This window comes from Peromyscus maniculatus, chromosome 5 (assembly GCF_049852395.1).
Source record: "Peromyscus maniculatus bairdii isolate BWxNUB_F1_BW_parent chromosome 5, HU_Pman_BW_mat_3.1, whole genome shotgun sequence".
NCBI classification, from domain to species: domain Eukaryota; kingdom Metazoa; phylum Chordata; class Mammalia; order Rodentia; family Cricetidae; genus Peromyscus; species Peromyscus maniculatus.
Genome location: NC_134856.1, coordinates 136,035,889 through 136,051,893, shown reverse-complemented (window position 1 = coordinate 136,051,893; position 16,005 = coordinate 136,035,889). Strand labels below are relative to the sequence as shown.

At 52.6% G+C, this 16,005-nt stretch overlaps 1 protein-coding gene across 3 annotated transcripts; it reads right to left on the bottom strand.

Annotated features, from left to right (window-relative positions):
* Nucleotides 1-1,233: 1,233 nt before the first annotated feature.
* Nucleotides 1,234-15,897, bottom strand: Fgfr4 (fibroblast growth factor receptor 4). 3 transcript variants are annotated; one of them, XM_006976807.4, is made up of 18 exons: nucleotides 15,742-15,897; nucleotides 12,635-12,768; nucleotides 11,731-11,994; nucleotides 11,561-11,641; nucleotides 11,290-11,456; nucleotides 9,547-9,670; nucleotides 8,835-9,025; nucleotides 8,578-8,716; nucleotides 8,021-8,214; nucleotides 7,779-7,924; nucleotides 7,574-7,695; nucleotides 3,793-3,903; nucleotides 3,508-3,698; nucleotides 2,959-3,081; nucleotides 2,783-2,853; nucleotides 2,395-2,532; nucleotides 2,051-2,156; nucleotides 1,234-1,929 (listed from the first exon to the last, which is right to left on the bottom strand). In XM_006976807.4, exons 2-18 carry the CDS (start codon nucleotides 12,714-12,716, stop codon nucleotides 1,783-1,785), a joined length of 2,397 nt encoding a protein of 798 aa, XP_006976869.1. In that variant the 5' UTR covers nucleotides 12,717-12,768; nucleotides 15,742-15,897; the 3' UTR covers nucleotides 1,234-1,782. The 3 variants fall into 3 exon arrangements, with proteins under 3 accessions (XP_006976869.1, XP_042134458.1, XP_042134459.1); XM_042278524.2 differs by having other exon boundaries at nucleotides 15,701-15,835; XM_042278525.2 differs by lacking the exon at nucleotides 15,742-15,897 and adding an exon at nucleotides 15,285-15,418.
* Nucleotides 15,898-16,005: the final 108 nt, after the last annotated feature.

The following is a 16,005-nucleotide window of genomic DNA, read 5'->3' as shown; positions in this document are numbered from 1 at the left end:
TCAGGGAGAATTTGTGTGTGTGTGTGTGTGTGTGTGTGTGTGTGTGTGTGTGTGTGTGTTTGTTTGTTTTGTTTTGTTTTGTTTTGTTTTGTTTTGGTGTCCCCTCTAGGATGAGGTGTTCTGGATGAGGTGCAGTGTGGGATGTAGTGAGCCAGAAAGGGTATGGATGTAGCTCAGAACCATGAAGAGAAGCCATTCCCTCATGAACCATGGCTGTCTTCTAGGGTGGCTCTTAGTAAACAAGCCATCCTTAAATCCTTTTGCGTGTAGGAGTGTTTTGCCTGCATGCATGTGTCTGTGTACCTAGTGCCCATGGAAGTCAGAAGAGGGTGTTGGCTGCCCAGAACTGGAGTTACAAAAGGTTGTGGTGGGTGCTGGGAGTCAAACCTGGGTCCTCAGGAAGAGCAACAAATGCTCTAAAATGACAAGCCACCTCTTCAGCTCCACCCTCAAGTTCTTACACTAGTCCCCGGAAGCCTAAATACATTTCAGCCATCTTCCGAGAGAGCTCATTGGAACCAGGCAGCAGAGCACCAGGCGAGGCCTGGGATTTCTGGCCTTTCCATGGCCCACCCTGAAGTTCAGGGTTAGGGAGTCCAGGAGGTTTCCAGGCTCAGAGCTCTGGGGAGCCAGTCTCTCTGAGAGGAGGGACTGAGAACGGGGTCGCGACGCCTCCAGGGAGGATCGTGCAAGCGGGGACAGCTGCCACTTAGCCAGGCAGCAAGCAGCTGCTGCCTGGGAGACAGGCCAGGCAAGGCGGGGCGGGCACGGCCCCCACAAGCCCTGAGCCTGAGCTGGCAGATCCAGATCGTGGGAGCAGGCAGTGGCTAGAGGCTGGATTTCAGGTTTTCATGCTGTGTTAACGGTCAGTTTGGTTAATGCTGAGCAGATGGGGGAGGGGGCACCAGCTCCCTAGAGGACAGCTGTGGGCCAAACATGCATACATGCACATGTAGAGGATACAAGGGCCTGCCTTACAGATGGTGCAGCGTGGGTCATCTGCCCATGAACACTCACTCACACCACTGCGTACACAAGGATGGTTCTGGAAGGATGGGTGGACAGTGGCAGAGGTGCATATCTGCTTCTGGGTCTGCCGTAGCGCAGCTGGAGGTGGAGGCCAGCCGAAGGCCTGGCACACAGCCCTCAGTCTGTCACCCAGACAGAACTCCCAGCATGGGGAGTCTTCCCACCCTATGCCCTGCCCCTCAGGGGAGACACCAGGCACACAGATTTATTTCAAAAAATAATTTATAAAATGCCATCTTCTGTGTTTTCCATAGGCTTCTAGTCTCTCAGGGACCCCAGAGCTGATGCTTCTTCCACCAAGATCCCGGACAAGCAATGGGGGTGAGGCTTGGGGGCTGGGGTCAAGGAGGTCCATCGGCCTCTAACCTCTAGGTAGTTTGGAGAAGCAGAAAAGTTTGGGACGAAAGCTTTGCAGCCGGGCCTAGCAAGCCCCTGAGATGGAAGCTGAGTGTCAAGACCCAGAGCACGAAGTCCTAACTCTCAGCTTCTCTGAAGGTAAGTCCAAGACAGGGTCAGGACCCAGAGACTAGAGTTGAACTCTGGGTTGGGAGCATGAAGCTAGGGCGTAAGGCCTGAACTGTGAACCGTAGGAACAAGGATGGGCCTCCCCAAAGCAGGGCCGGAGGATCCGGGACAGCAGTGGCCTCAAGTCAGAGGCCTGGCGCTGCGGACGTCAGATGTTACGTCAGGTTGCGGTTGAGCTAGGAGGCCCGCGGCCACTGACCTACCAGCCCGCACAGCATCGCTCCCCGATCACGTCTGCACCCCGGGGAAAGGGAAGGGGCCTGGCTGGAGTGGCAAAGGGTCGTGGCTGAAAACAGAGTCGCTGGAGGAGCAGGTGCTGCTGGTATCCCCACTGGAGGGAGAGTAGGGTCCAAAGGTCAGGCGGAGGTCAAGGTACTGTAAAGAACAAAGCTGGTCAGCTTCCAGTCTCTGGGACAGGATGCTTCACGTTTATGTCTCTAGGCCAAGGGAGCGGGGAAGGGGTGGGAAGAAGGCCTGGGGCAGGAGTGGGCAGTACCTCTTCAGAGACAGCCAGCAGGACCTTGTCTAGTGCCTCCACCAGCTGCTTAAAGGTCGGCCTCTGAGAGGGCGCAGCATGCCAGCACTCTCTCATCAGCCCGTACCTGGGAATGAGTCAAAGAAGTTTACGTCCAGGGCAAAGCCAGCACTGCGCGCCCCCTGGGCCTGGGACAAGCAGGGCCATCCAATGAGAGAGCAGACCCAGGGCAAGGAGAGCCACGGAGAGGAAGAGGAGAGTCAGTGAGTGAGTCGGGTGCTGCTGTGTGGCCAGGGCTAAAGCCTGAGGCCAAAGCCAGGGCAGGGGAGGAGGTCTGGAAAGTGGGCAAGGGAGGGTGTCCTTACAACTCTGGGGGGCAGTTTGGGGGCCGGTCCATCCTGTGTCCCTCTCGGAGCAGTGAGAACAGTTCTTCCACTGGGATGCCAGGGTATGGGGAGCCCCCAAGGGTGAAGATTTCCCACAGCAGGATCCCAAAGGACCACCTGGAGGCAGAACTGGGGCTCAGCAGGGCCCGGCTTCCTTCCTCTTGGAGGCTGTGGCAGGGCTCTTGCAGTCATGATCCACCCTTGGGGATAGGGAGGGGCGCTCATTTCTTTTGGAGTCTGGTCCCACACAAGCCCCAGTCCTAGTCAGAGGAACTTCTAGGGTCTTGTGACTCTGGCAAGTGCCTTGCCCTTTTAGAGGGGAGAGACGAGGACAGCTGATGTCTGAGACCCCAGTTCCCGGACTCACACATCACTCTGGTGTGTGTACACACGGTCAAACAAGGCCTCAGGAGCCATCCACTTGACTGGCAGGCGGCCCTGAGGAGGGAGGCAGAGAGGATGGTGCTGAGTTGCATAGCACCCGTACCTTCCATACCAGCCCCAGCCCCGCCCACTCCCGCGCATCTCTGCTCTGCCCCTCACATTGCTGGTTTTCTTATAGTAGTCAATATGGTGAACACCGCGGGCCAGCCCGAAGTCAGCAATCTTCATCACATCGTCCTCTGTCACCAGCACATTTCGGGCAGCCAGGTCTCGGTGGATGCACTAAGAAGAGGGCAGAGACTTAGGTATCTCAGGACACATGTCTGGGAGCTCTGCTCATCCATTTCACAGTAAGCCCAGGGGCTAGTCATTCATCCCCGGAACAGATGAGAATTGGAATGGGCAAAGGCCTGGGCGGAATCCCCAGCACCAGGAACAACAGAAAGATGTTCAGAGCCCACACCTGCACCGAGGCTTCGTCTGCCTTGCCGTGGGTTAGAGAACAGGTAAAGAGAGAATAGGGCCATGCAGTGTTACACACAGGCACATGCGGTGTTAGCTGCATACGAGTGGGAGTGGAGCAAAGGCTAGACCAGTGAACAGGCAGAGAAGGAGCAGCTGAGGACACTGAGTGCCCCCAGCACGGCAGTGTGGAGAAGGAGGAGTTAGAGTGGTCCAGAGCACACCACAACTGTCTCTTGTCCACACCTTCCGAGACTCCAGATACTGCATGCCTCGGGCCACCTGGTAGGCACAGGAGACCAGGGCCGGGAAGGAGAGTGGCCCATCACTGCTCCGAGGCCCATCAGGGCTGAGGTCAGGGCCTGGGGGGCGCCGGGCACGGAGGAATTCCCGAAGGTTTCCCTTGGCAGCACATTCCACAATCACATACAGGGGCCCTACAGGGGTAGGCATGGGCCAGGGGGTGGGAAGGCTGACAAGACTGTGTCTCTGCATCCCAACTGCCCGTCTGGATCCTGGACCCTGCCCTACCTTCCTGTGTGCAGACACCCAGCAGGTTGATGATGTTCTTATGTCGTCCAATTAGCTTCATCACCTCCATCTCAGATACCAGGTCTGCCAAATCCTTGTCGGAGGCATTGTCTGCAAAGTCAACAGCTGGAGTGAGGAAGCTGCCCTTCACCTCTACAAGCACAGCATAGGGTGGGGGTAGGTCAAGGAACACTGGTCCAAGGCTTGGGTGGATCTGGACTGAAACCTGCTGGGCTGTATGCCTCAAAAGAAGCCTTTTAGGGCTAGGGATGTAGCTCAGTTTGTAGAGTGCTTGCCTAGCAAGAAGCCCTGCATTCAGTCTGCACCACAACATGAAACTAGGCATGGCAGAGCCCACTTCTGATCGTAGCACTTGGTAAATATGAAGCTAACCTGAGCTACATGAGACAAAACAAAACAAAACAAAAAAACCAACAACCTCAAAACAGTGTGTGTGTGTGTGTGTGTGTGTGTGTGTGTGTGTGTGTGTGTGTAAAGAAGAGGTCATGAATTTGAAAGGGAGTGGAAAGCATGAGAAGATTTGGAAGGAGGATAGAGTGGGGTAGAAATGATGTAAACACAGTATTCATGTATGAAATTCTCCAAAAAAAAAAAATGCTTAAAAATAATTCCAGGCCAAGTTGGTGGTTCACACCTTTAATCTTCCATGAGTTTGAGACCCGTTTGAGACCAGCTTGATCTACATATCGAGCTCTAGGACAGCCAGGACTATATATAGAGACCCTACCTCAAAAAAAAGGAAAAGAAATCCTATTTATTTATTAAAGGTAGTGTTTCTCTTTGTAGCCCTGGCTGTCCCAGAACTAGCTCTGTAGACTAGGCTGGCTTCGAACTCAGAGATTTGCCTGCCTCAACCTCCTGACTGCTGGGATTAAAGACATGTGTCACTATGCCTGGCCTACATCATTCCTTTAATGGTCATGTGGACCTGGGGTCAGATCTCCAGCACCCACATAAAAGCTGGGTACAGCAGCACAGCAGCCTCGGCCCTGACACTCAAGGTACGGGGGTGGAGGCTGTGGAGGCCAGAGGGCCAGCTCGTGCAGCTGAAACGGCAAGCCCCAGGTTCAGCAAGAGTCTGTGTCTCCAAACCTAAGGTGGTGAGTAATGGAGGAAGATAGCTGGTGCTGCACACCTACACCTGTACCCACACACGCACACACCTACACCTGTACCCACACACACATACACCTACACCTGTACCCACACACACACACACCTACACCTGTACCCACACACGCACACACCTACACCTGTACCCACACACACATACACCTACACTTGTACCCACACACACATACACCTACACCTGTACCCACACAGGCACACACCTACACCTGTACCCACACACGCACACACCTACACCTGTACCCACACACGCACACACCTACACCTGTACCCACACACGCATACACCTACACCTGTACCCACACACACATACACCTACACCTGTACCCACACACGCATACACCTACACCTGTACCCACACACACATACACCTACACCTGTACCCACACACGCACACACCTACATCTGTACCCACACACGCACACACCTATGCACACGCTTCACAGAACCTCTCACAAAAGCTGCAAGGATAAAATATGAAAGATCTCTAAAAGCTGGCCTTTCTATGATCAAGTCCATGGAGTGGGAAAGAGGCAGAAGCTCCCAGCAGGAAGGAAGCCATGCTAACTAGTCCTTGGGTGAGGTAACAGCTCCTAGGAAGTGCCCCGAGGTCTTGTTATCATATGAGAAGACTTCTGTGACTTCCCTTGAGAAGACAGAGCTAAGGACCAGAGACTAGGCCCCCAAGGCTGACCAGAAGCCTTGGGACAAAGACATAATTCTTATCCCAGCCACACATCAATATAAAGAAGCCTGTTTCACAATCACCACCTCCCAGAAAGTGCCAGCTGGCTCCAGCTGTGCAGAGTGGAGGGAGAGCGGCAGGGCTGGAGGGAGGGAGGGAGGGAGGGAGGGAGGGAGGGAGGAAGGGAGGGAGGGAGGGAGGGAGCATTACAGTGGCTGGGCTGTTCTTGCGAAGGTGACTGGGGACAGCAGCAACAGGTTCTAATGGGGGCCAGCAAGACGGCTAGGACTAAATGGTATAATGTTAAACAGCAAGAGATTGAGTAAGCATGATAGGATTTACACAGAACAAAACAATAAGCCAGGTGGTGGTGGTGCACGCCTTTGATCCCAGCACTCCAGAGGTAGAGACAGGTGGATCTCTGTGAACTCAAGGCCAGCCTGGTCTACAGAGCTAGTTCCAGGACAGCAAAGGCTACATACACAAAACAAACAAAAAACTGTCTCAAAAAACAACCACCAAAAAACAAATAATAAATACATAAAAGAAAACATGAAGAAGCTGACAAGGTAGCCCGAGCACAAGCCTGGTAACAGAGTTTGATCCCTGAAAGTGACTCCCGTAATTTGTTTTCTGACAGCCACATGCACAGGATGGTATGTGCTCACACATGCCCACACTTACACACATACTACACACAGAAGGCAACAATAATTGCCTGAAGTTCCAGCACTTGGGAGGCAGAGGCAAGTGGATCTCTGTGAGTTCAAGTCCAGCCTGGTCTATATAGGCCAACCAGGACTATAATAATAATAAACGTCTAAAAATAAAAGCAACTGGGTGGTGATGGCATATGCCTTTAATTCCAGCACTTGGGAGACAGAGGCAGATGGATTTCTGTGAGTTCAAGGTCAGCCTAGTCTACTGAGTGAGTTCCAGGACAGGCTCCAAAGCTACAGAGAAACCTTGTCTTGAAAAACAAGGAAAAAAAATTAAAAATAAAAGCAAAAGAGATTCCAATGGACAAATACTAAGCCACTGTGGGACACTTTGGGGATGTTGCTTGAGATCTGGGCTTTTTATTTTCCATATTGTTGCAGGTTAGACAAGACATTTAGCCAGCCCTCTTCATATTTTGGGAAAGGGTAAGTTGTCCAGGCTGGACTTGAACTCCAATCTGTATCTTAGGCAGGCCTTGGTTTTACCATCCTATGGTCGTACTTGCCCAAGTACCTGTGATTACAGCTTGTGCCACTAGACCAAGCTTGAACCTGGGACTTGTATTTTTTTTTAAAGATTTTGTTTTTACGTGTGTGTGTGTGTGTGTGTGTGTGTGTGTGTGTGTGTGTGTGTCATGTGTGTGGGATGTCCGAATCCCTGGAGCTGGAGTTACAGGTGGTTTTGAAGAATTTGAGCCCTCTGAATGGTTAAGCCATCTCTGCAGCCCCGAGACTGGGACTTTTAAACAGAGAGCTATTCTGTACTAAGATACAGACTTGGAATGGGAGGAATATGTGCTGATGGTATATAGCTTAGTGGTGTAGATGAGGATGAGGCAGAAGGCATGGGTGGATGACTGAGATATGAGGCCAGAGCCCCAGTCACCACAAATGTGGTAAGGATCATTACCCAGTGGTTAAAGTTGACTGAGCTAGCCAGGATGAGATAGGGTCACTATGAGTTCTAGGCCAGGCTAGATTGCAGAGTGACTTCCAGGTCAGCCCAGGCTAGAGTGTGACCCAGCATTAAGCAAACCAATTCCAGACCCTGCATCAAGAATTTATTAAGTGCTGTGTCCTAGACATGTCCTATGAACTTCAGCCTGAGAGTCAAGGGATCATTATTCATCCCTATAGAGAGACAAGGAGAAACTGAGGCTCAGAAGTCACTTGCGGGGGCCAGCAGTGGAGTTTGGTGCCAGCATGGCCTGCCCAGGCTGCCACCTACCTTTCAGCATCTTCACCGCCACGGTGCTGGTTTGGTCGGGCTGGGAGGCGTCCATGCCGACGGCTTCCGCACGAACCACCTGCCCGAAGCAGCCCTCACCCAGGGGCTTTCCGAGCACCAGCCTGGAGATCGAGAAGGCCCATGCCTCAGATCTGTGGGTACCACTCTTGAGCTGGCATCCCCATCCTGACCCTGCTCAGTGTACCTGTCCCGGGGGAACTCCCAAAGTGGGTCCAGAGGTAGGTCTAGGCTCACAAGGCCCGTGAGCAAGGGAGGGCCACTGGAGGACAGCCGGACACCTCGCACCAGGGACAAGCTTGATTTGCCGGAGGACCCTGACTCCAAAGAGAACTGCAAAGTGGGAGATTCGTTCTGCCTGCTGGAGTCAGGCTGAGAGCCATTCAGGGTGGGGGCGGGGATGGGGCGGGGGAGGCACGGGCACATTACCTGTCGGGCCAAAGGGAAACGGGACAACTTTTGTACGGTGACAGGCTGGCGGGAGTGGTGGCCGTGTGTTGCTTGTCGGTGATACACCCCAGCCAGCATCAGGAGCACAACCAAAGCCAGTGAGCCCGATACGTACAGGATGATGTCTGTGTATCTGGCCTCAGATGTTGCTGTTGTCCACGTGGGGTCCTCCTCTGTTCGCATCATTGGGAGAACATAGACAGAGAAGCTGAGTAGTCGGTGTTTGGAATGACCCATCCCTCTCACCCCAGCTTAGGCCCCCACAGCTACCAACACATACAGGGACACATACACTGAAAGAGTCACAGTTATGCCAAGTCTTATCTCCCTGAGGGTTACATGGATAGTCATGTAGAATCAAACACATATCCCTGCTGAATTCAGTGAGAAAGCATTTGTCTAACATGCACAAATGTCCCAAACAAGTCAATAGTGTAGCCCCCCACAGGCCAAGGAAACTGCCTACCCAACAGGCTATAGCCCACAACAAACCAGAGAGGATGCCTGTACTTGTCCCAGGCCCCCCAGGTGCTCACCTGGTAGCACCGTGAGCCATGCTGACTGGTAGGAAAGGCCGATAGAGTTGCCTGCCAGGCAGGTGTACTCTCCTGCATCCTCCGCTGACACATTCCTCAGGTACAGGACCTCTACCTCAGAGCTATTGATGTCTGTTGTCTGAGGTAGTGGACACACTGGGTCACAGGAGGGGCTGGGGCCACACTGTAGCTGGGAGGGTGCTTGGGAACCATCCCACCCCAGTGGGAAAAGGGTGGGGCCCAGGCAGAAGCCGAACCTTTAGGACTTGCACGTAGGGGAAGCCATCAGCGCCGAAACTGCTGCCGTTGATAACGATGTGCTTCAGCCACTGGATGTGGGGCTGGGCGTCACTATACACCTTGCACAGCAGCTCCACATCGCTGCCAACCACAGCTGTGGTGTTGGCTGGGAGCCCCGCCTGCAGGATGGGCCGGTGCGGGGACCGCTCTGGGGGCCAGGCCAGGCCGTCAACCCTGACCAGTGGCAGCCACGAAATCACCCAGTTTACCTGCTCCCAGCCACCCTCCCAGTTCAAGGAAAGGACCTCTGGACAGGCAGCTCAGATCTTGTCCATCTTCTGTTTACCTTCCTGCAACTTTTTATGGCTCTACTGCCTTTAGGTCCAGGACAGCTTCTCAGACTCACATTTGAAACTTCCACAGCCTGCCCCTCACCCCCATAGATGCTGCATCCGTGGCATATACCTGCCCACTAATGCATTACTTTCTCAAGAGCTGAATTCGGCTTGTGCAGTCTGCCTGGATGCCCTTCTCACTTTTCCTTTAGACAGACTTGCGCTCCTTCAGTCCACAGGCTGCTCTGCTTCCTTCTGATCCCTGAAGCTATCCGACTCATCTAAAATTAACTCTGTCTTGCCTCCAAGACAAGACAAGATACCCACCCTGAGGGCAGGATGGAGCCCAAGATAAGTTAAATCGTTTGTCCTACCCCGCAGACCATCCACTCACCCAGCACGTCCAACAGATAGTTGAAGCGAATGCTGCCCAGAGAGTTCTCCACAAGGCATGTGTACGTGCCACGGTCTGAGGGCACCACACTCTCCATCACCAGGCTCCAGTGCTGGTGGCGCAGCTGGAAGTAGAGGGAATGTCCACAGGAGACCACCAAACTCAGGAAAGCCAGGGCAGAGGAAGGATAGAATCTGCCTATGAGGCTCTTCTTAATCTCCCTAGACCCTGAGAGGATCAGGCTAAGGCCAGAGATCCCTAGACAGAGAAGAAGGCTGTAAGAAGTGCTTTAATGGGGCTGGAGGGATTGTTCAGTAGTCAAGAGCACTGGCTGCTCCTGCAGAGGTCCCAGATTTGATTCCTACCACCCACATGGTGGCTCACAACCATCTCTAAGTCCAGTTCCAGGGGATTTGACACTCTTGTCTAGCTTCTGCAGGACATTCATACACACAAAATAAATAAATCCTAAAAAAATAAGTGTCTGAAGGCCAGGCATGGTGGTTCACACCTTTAATCCCAGTACTTGGAAGGCAAAAGCAGGAAGATGTGAATTCAAGGCCCGTCTGGTCTACAAAGTGAATTCCAAGCCAGTCAAGATTACACAGTGAGACCATGTCTCAAACAAACAAACTAATAAAACAAACAACAACAGAAAACCCATCATCTGAACCCTAGTTCAAGTCTTGAGTTTTAGCTGTACCCTACCTAGGTGTGCTTCCTTGTGCTAGACCAGTGGTTCTCAACCTTCCCAATGCTGTGACCCCCCCAATACAGTTGTGAAGACCCACAGCCATAAATTATTGACATTGCTACTTCATAACTGTAATTTTGATAATGTTATGAATTGTAATGTAAATATCTGATATACAGGATATCTGATATGCGAACCCTGTGAAAGGGTCGTGACCCACAAGTTGAGAACTATCATGCTAGTCTTTGCCCACTCTGAGTCTGAGGCTCCTCTTTACTACAGCACAGAGAACAGCCTATAAGTATCAGCCTCAAATAAAGCCTATGGCGCCCATCAGTCACTCTTCCTTCCCACTTTACAGGAGATGCTACTCAGGAGCCTGGGGTTGGAGACTAGCCTGAACTCTACAGTAAAACCCTGTCTCAAAAACAGCATCATCACCCCAGGTGAGGTGGTGCATGCCATTAGTTCCAGCACCTGGAAGGCAGAGGCAGACAGATCTTGGTGAGTTTGAGGCCAGCCTGGTCTACACAGTGAGTTCCAGGGCAGGTAGGGCTACATAGAGAGACCCTGTCTCAAAACAAAAACAAAAACAGCATCATCAGGGCTGGAGAGATGGCTCAGTGGTTAGGAGCACTTGCTGCTCTTCTGGAGGACCTGAGTTTGTTTCCCAGCACCTGGTCCGGGCAGCTCACAGTTGCCTGGATAATTCTAGCTCCCAGGGATCCGATGCCCTCTTCTAGTCTCTGTGGACACCAACGCACGTGGTATTTACTCACACATAAATAAAAATAATAAAAATCGATCTTTAATGCCCCTTCCCCATAAACATCGTCATCGACAATGAGAACTCCACCAGAACACAAAAGGAGTTAGTTGCTGCTAAGGCTGAGAGGGCAAAATTTGTGAGTGGCAGATTGGGAACCTGAGCCAGAGCTGTCCATTGTCTGGGGCTCTGTAATTACCTTCCTTATTAGATATATTGATCTATGTAAGAATCATGAAAAATGAGAATGGAGAAGCAGATGGCCTTGGAAATGGAAACTCACCCGAATGCCTCCAATGCGATTCTCCCCGTGGAAGACCTGTCCATCCTTGAGCCAGTGGATAGTGGGCATGGGGTTGCCTGCAGCTGGACAGCGGAATTTGACAGTGTTCCCAGCAGGCACTGCATGCAGTTTCTTCTCCATGCGTTGGGGGTGTGTCCAGTAGGGTGCTAGAGGGAGAACCCCTAATTAGGAGCCCTGAGGTGACTTCACACAGGTCTCTTCTCAGTGACCAGATGAGTAGTGGGGGGAGTCCTTGAGAAGACATACCAACCTTGCTGGGGGTAAACATGCACACTTGAGGAGCCGTTGAGGGTCTTAGGGTCCTCATCGTTATTGATGGAGGTTAAGGAATCTATTCGGGGACAAAGGAAGGCATCTGAAGTCCAAGAGAGAGGGTTTCTCTCCCAAGGCACCCTTAGACTCCCTCTCAGAACCTCTTACCATTCATAATCAAGGTGAGATTGTGTAAGACAGTCATAGAACCACGTGCCAGGCAGAGGTATTGGCCAGCATCCTCAGGGAGGAAGCTGGCAATCTCCAGACGGCCCCTCCAGCCACGTGCTCGTCCAGCAGACGCTAGACGTCTGCCCTCCTTGTACCAATGGCCACCACGCTCATTCCGCCTGCAGCACTGCCGCACAGGCTGCCCCAGGGCCACGGTCAATACCTGCTCCTGCTGCTCCAGGGTCGGGGCTAGGCAGGGCTCTGAGGGCAGATGGGAGAAGTCAGTGATGCTCATAGCTTCATCCGAGGCACCCCCCACACACACACACATACAGAGAACATGCCACACACGTGGAACCAAAGATCCTGTGACACATGCTGTTTCCACACACATGACCACATGCTACAAATGCTTTGCATAGGGCCAATGCCACACTTTTTGTGGGAGTTGTCACACATGCTAGACATGCTACTGCCCCAAATACACACACACACACACACACACACACACACACACACACACACACACACACACACACACAAGGTACATGCTATAGGTGCCATCCAGAACACATGCCGCACTTCTGAGGCACACTATGCTGGGTACACACATCACACATGCTGCTTGGACCTCCCAACCAACACACCCAGTGCACAGAGCCACACACATATACATACAGCCACGGGGTTCACCGCTGGCTCTGCAGCCTAGCCCAGGCTCTGTGCCCTCAAGGCTAATTCTTTCTTGTAGACATACAGATAGGAGGGTGCTGCTAAGAGCCAGAGAGGGAATCTCAATGCTCAAGCCCTGTCCTGCCGCCACCTTCTTGGGGCCAGGGCCAGGATCCTCTCCAGCTTTGCTCCCCTTCCCTGCCACCCTCTCCCACCTTAGAGGCCATACCCAACTCCATTTCCTCAGAGGCCTCAAGGAACAAGGCTGGTGTCCCCAGAAGGATGCTCAATAGGACTAACAGCAGCCACATTTCCTCCCAGCTGTTCTCAGGACCCAGGCCAGACTTCCCACTGACCACCTTCCTGAAACAGGGGGAAAGAGTTCCTGTTACACGCGCTCTCTTTTCTGGGGACGCAGATGGAAAGCAGTCCGCAGCCTCATCCAAACCCCAGTCAGCCGGTAGTAGAGCCAAGGCTGAACCTAGGACTGCTGCTGCCAGTGCCCAAGGCCTCCCCACAGGAGGTTCTGCAGGGGAGGGGGGTGCTGGACTTCCTGCTTGCCTTGGGTCCTACTGAGACCCTGGCAAGTCTTCACAGAAAGAGCAGTTTTAAGATTCTTTTCTGGGAAGGAAGCAGAGATGGTGGCATATCTTTTGCTCACTCTCAGTGCACATCATTTATTTTTTGCTGAATAAATGGATTCAATGCTGAAGAGTTAAAGAAGAAAAGTGAAATATAATCCAAGGCCAGCCTTCAGCATCTGGACGCTGTCTAACAGGACCCCACTCTTTAGCATTACTGACATTTCCATGTCCAGCTTGGAATCCTTCCAGCGGCGGGGTGCTCTCCTCTAACAAGGCACTGTCCAAACTAAGGACACTCTTCCTCGTTCTGAGCCAGAAATGCATACTGGGGACACCAGTTGGTTTGTACCCTCCCAACTTCATCTTAGACAATGTAGGAGCTTGTTTGGTTTTGCTTATTGTTTTTGCAGAGTTGGGGATTAAACCCAAGACCTCCTTGCATGCTAAGCAAACACTGCCACTGAGCTGAATTCATGTTTAGTTGGTTTTGTAAATAACACAGATTTTACATGTTTGGTAGTGGCAAACCCAAATCCTGATTCTCAACAAGACCTGTCTTTGTCCCTTTATGGACCATTATCATCATAGGATTGCTTCAGCGATAAAAGAGACAAACACGGAGGGATGGCATACACAGGGTGATGGTGAGATATGCTCCCCGTCCTCACACTGACTGCACCCTTTGCCAGGCCTTAGCCGCCAGTCATTCTCTGCTTCCAAACGGTTGCCATTAAGTATGATGCACACACCACATCTAGTAACCCTTGTCCAAATGGAGGACCTCTGTTTCCCAAAAGGAAGACCCAGAGCTAAACCTTAACTTGAATGGGGACCATTGTAGTCCCAGGGACATACAGTCTTGCTACCTAGTCCTGTTGGCAGGTCTGTTATCTGTCCAGGTGGCACTGGCATCTTTGGATCAGTATTCTTTTTCTCCAGGACCTTGCTCATGTTGGGCAAGTGCTCTACTACTTGAACTACATTCCTAACCCCAGAGCATGCTTGTTAAGTATGGAAATCTCTGTGAGTTTGGTTTTTTGTTTGCTGGCTTTGGTTTTGGGTTTTCAAGACAGGGTTTCTTTCTCTGCATAACCCTGGCTGTCCTGGAACTCATTTTGTAGATCAGGCTGGACTCAAACTCAGAGCTCCACCTGCCTCTGCCTCCCGAGTGCTGGGATTAAAGGCGTGCGCCACCACCGCCCGGCTGCTTTGTGAATTTGTATCACTGCAACTTTAGTGTATGTACAGTCAAAGAAAACAGCATGATTCTTAAAAGTTGCATTCCATATTTTAACAAACTGGGAATGCTGCCCGTTAAACCCTCTCTCCTCAGCCCGCTGCCCCCTAGAGTTAGCCCATTTAACCGCCTCAATCATTCTTCAATGTATCCCATTCCCCTGCCTTTACTTAGGCCAGGTCCTGGTTATGTTTGCTTGGAATCTTGACAAATCTTAGTCCTTAAACTTCTACCTTCCAGAGGGTTTGTTTGTTTGTTTATTTATTTATTTTTGGTTTTTCGAGACAGGGTTTCTCTGTGTACCTTTGCACCTTTCCTGGGACTCACTTGGTAGCCCAGGCTGGCCTCGAACTCACAGAGATCCACCTGCCTCTGCCTCCCGAGTGCTGGGATTAAAGGCATGAGCCACCACTGCCTGGCTTGTTTGTTTATTTTAGCCATTCACACTATGACCCAGTTTACAGGCTCTTGAGGGTTAACTGCAGGCCGTCGCTTTCTTTTTTCTTCCTTTATCTTTTTTCTTATTTTGAGACAAGGTCTTACCAAAGTTGATCAGGCAGGCTGGCTTTGAAGCTCACTCTGTAAACCAAACAGGCCTTCATACTGTGAGCCTCCTTCCTGCCTCAGCCCGGCTAGTACCTGTTAAAGCCCATGTGCCAAGGCCAGCTTTTCCAGGCCTCATTTTAAATGCTGGTGTCAATCTTGTTAGTCTCACTGTCTGTCCCTTTAGTTCCTTTAGGAGATTCTGAAGTCCAGCACATTGGTTTTCTTGCCTGTACAATGGTGCGCCTCTTGTCTTAGAACCTTTCCCTCTCCTCAGTTTGGTCAGCCCATCTGCAAAAGACTCCTACCACACCCTGCGAAGCAGAGAGGGTCTCTCTAGCGCCCCAAGGGGTGGACAGGTCCGAGGAGGGTTTATTCCCATTCCCAGGCTGCCTTGAACTCACAACCACAGAGTCCTTGGTCCGGTCACCGCGGCTGGCCGCTGAAGATCGCTAACAATTGGGGTCCGAGACTACCATCAGACAGCATTGAGTTCTCCACCCTCCCGCACTCACTATGGGGAACTCTGGGCAAGTGACTGCTCCTCTCCCAGCGCTGGTTTCCTCATCTTTATGTCCAGCACACTGCTGGGTACCGGCCCAAGGACGACAGCGCTCTGACTTAAGTGCCCCCACTCCGTCACCCTCGGACAGAGGTGCAAGTCATCGGTCCTCATTTAGTTGCATGGACAGCTGGCCCATCGCCCCCGCCCGGTGGGCAATAAGTAACTAGAACGGTGACCAGGGTGCTCTTTGAACGGAGGGGGACAAAAGGCCCTGTGTGCGCTGCGGGTTACTGATTTACCGCCCCCTCCACCCAACTACTCCCGCCGCGCGGGCGCCAAGGTCCCCGGGGCTGGAGGGGACAGCTCCGGAGCTCTGCGGCCGCTCTCCCCCGGGCGCCCGGGAGCGCAGTGTGGGACTCGGCTCACCCAGAACTGGACTCAGCTCCCAGTGCAGGGGTCCGGCTCACCTGGCTCCTCCGCCGCCTGGTTCCCGCGCCCACGGGTCACGATCCGGGCGGGGCTGGCACGCTCAGCCGCCGGGAGCTCCTCCGCCCCGGCCGAAGAGCCAGGAATGTCCAGGCAACTGCAGCGTGGCGGGGGGCTGCCCACCGCCTGCCCCGCCCACCCCTGGCTCCGCCCCTCCTGGACCAGTTCTGTCCCGAGGGGCGTGGTCCGAGGCCGTGCGAATGTCAACCCTGCACCCTAGTCCAGGAGCTCCCGGTGGGACAGGA

Excerpts from the sequence above, each read along its gene's own strand:
- Fgfr4 (XM_006976807.4), bottom strand. The coding sequence starts at position 12,716 with ATGTGGCTGCTGTTAGTCCTATTGAGCATCCTTCTGGGGACACCAGCC. Across the intron at positions 11,457-11,560 it reads GCATGTTTACCCCCAGCAAG|CACCCTACTGGACACACCCC; the intron begins GTTGGTATGTCT and ends TTCTCCCTCTAG. Across the intron at positions 2,533-2,782 it reads TACACACACCAGAGTGATGT|GTGGTCCTTTGGGATCCTGC; the intron begins GTGAGTCCGGGA and ends TTCTGCCTCCAG.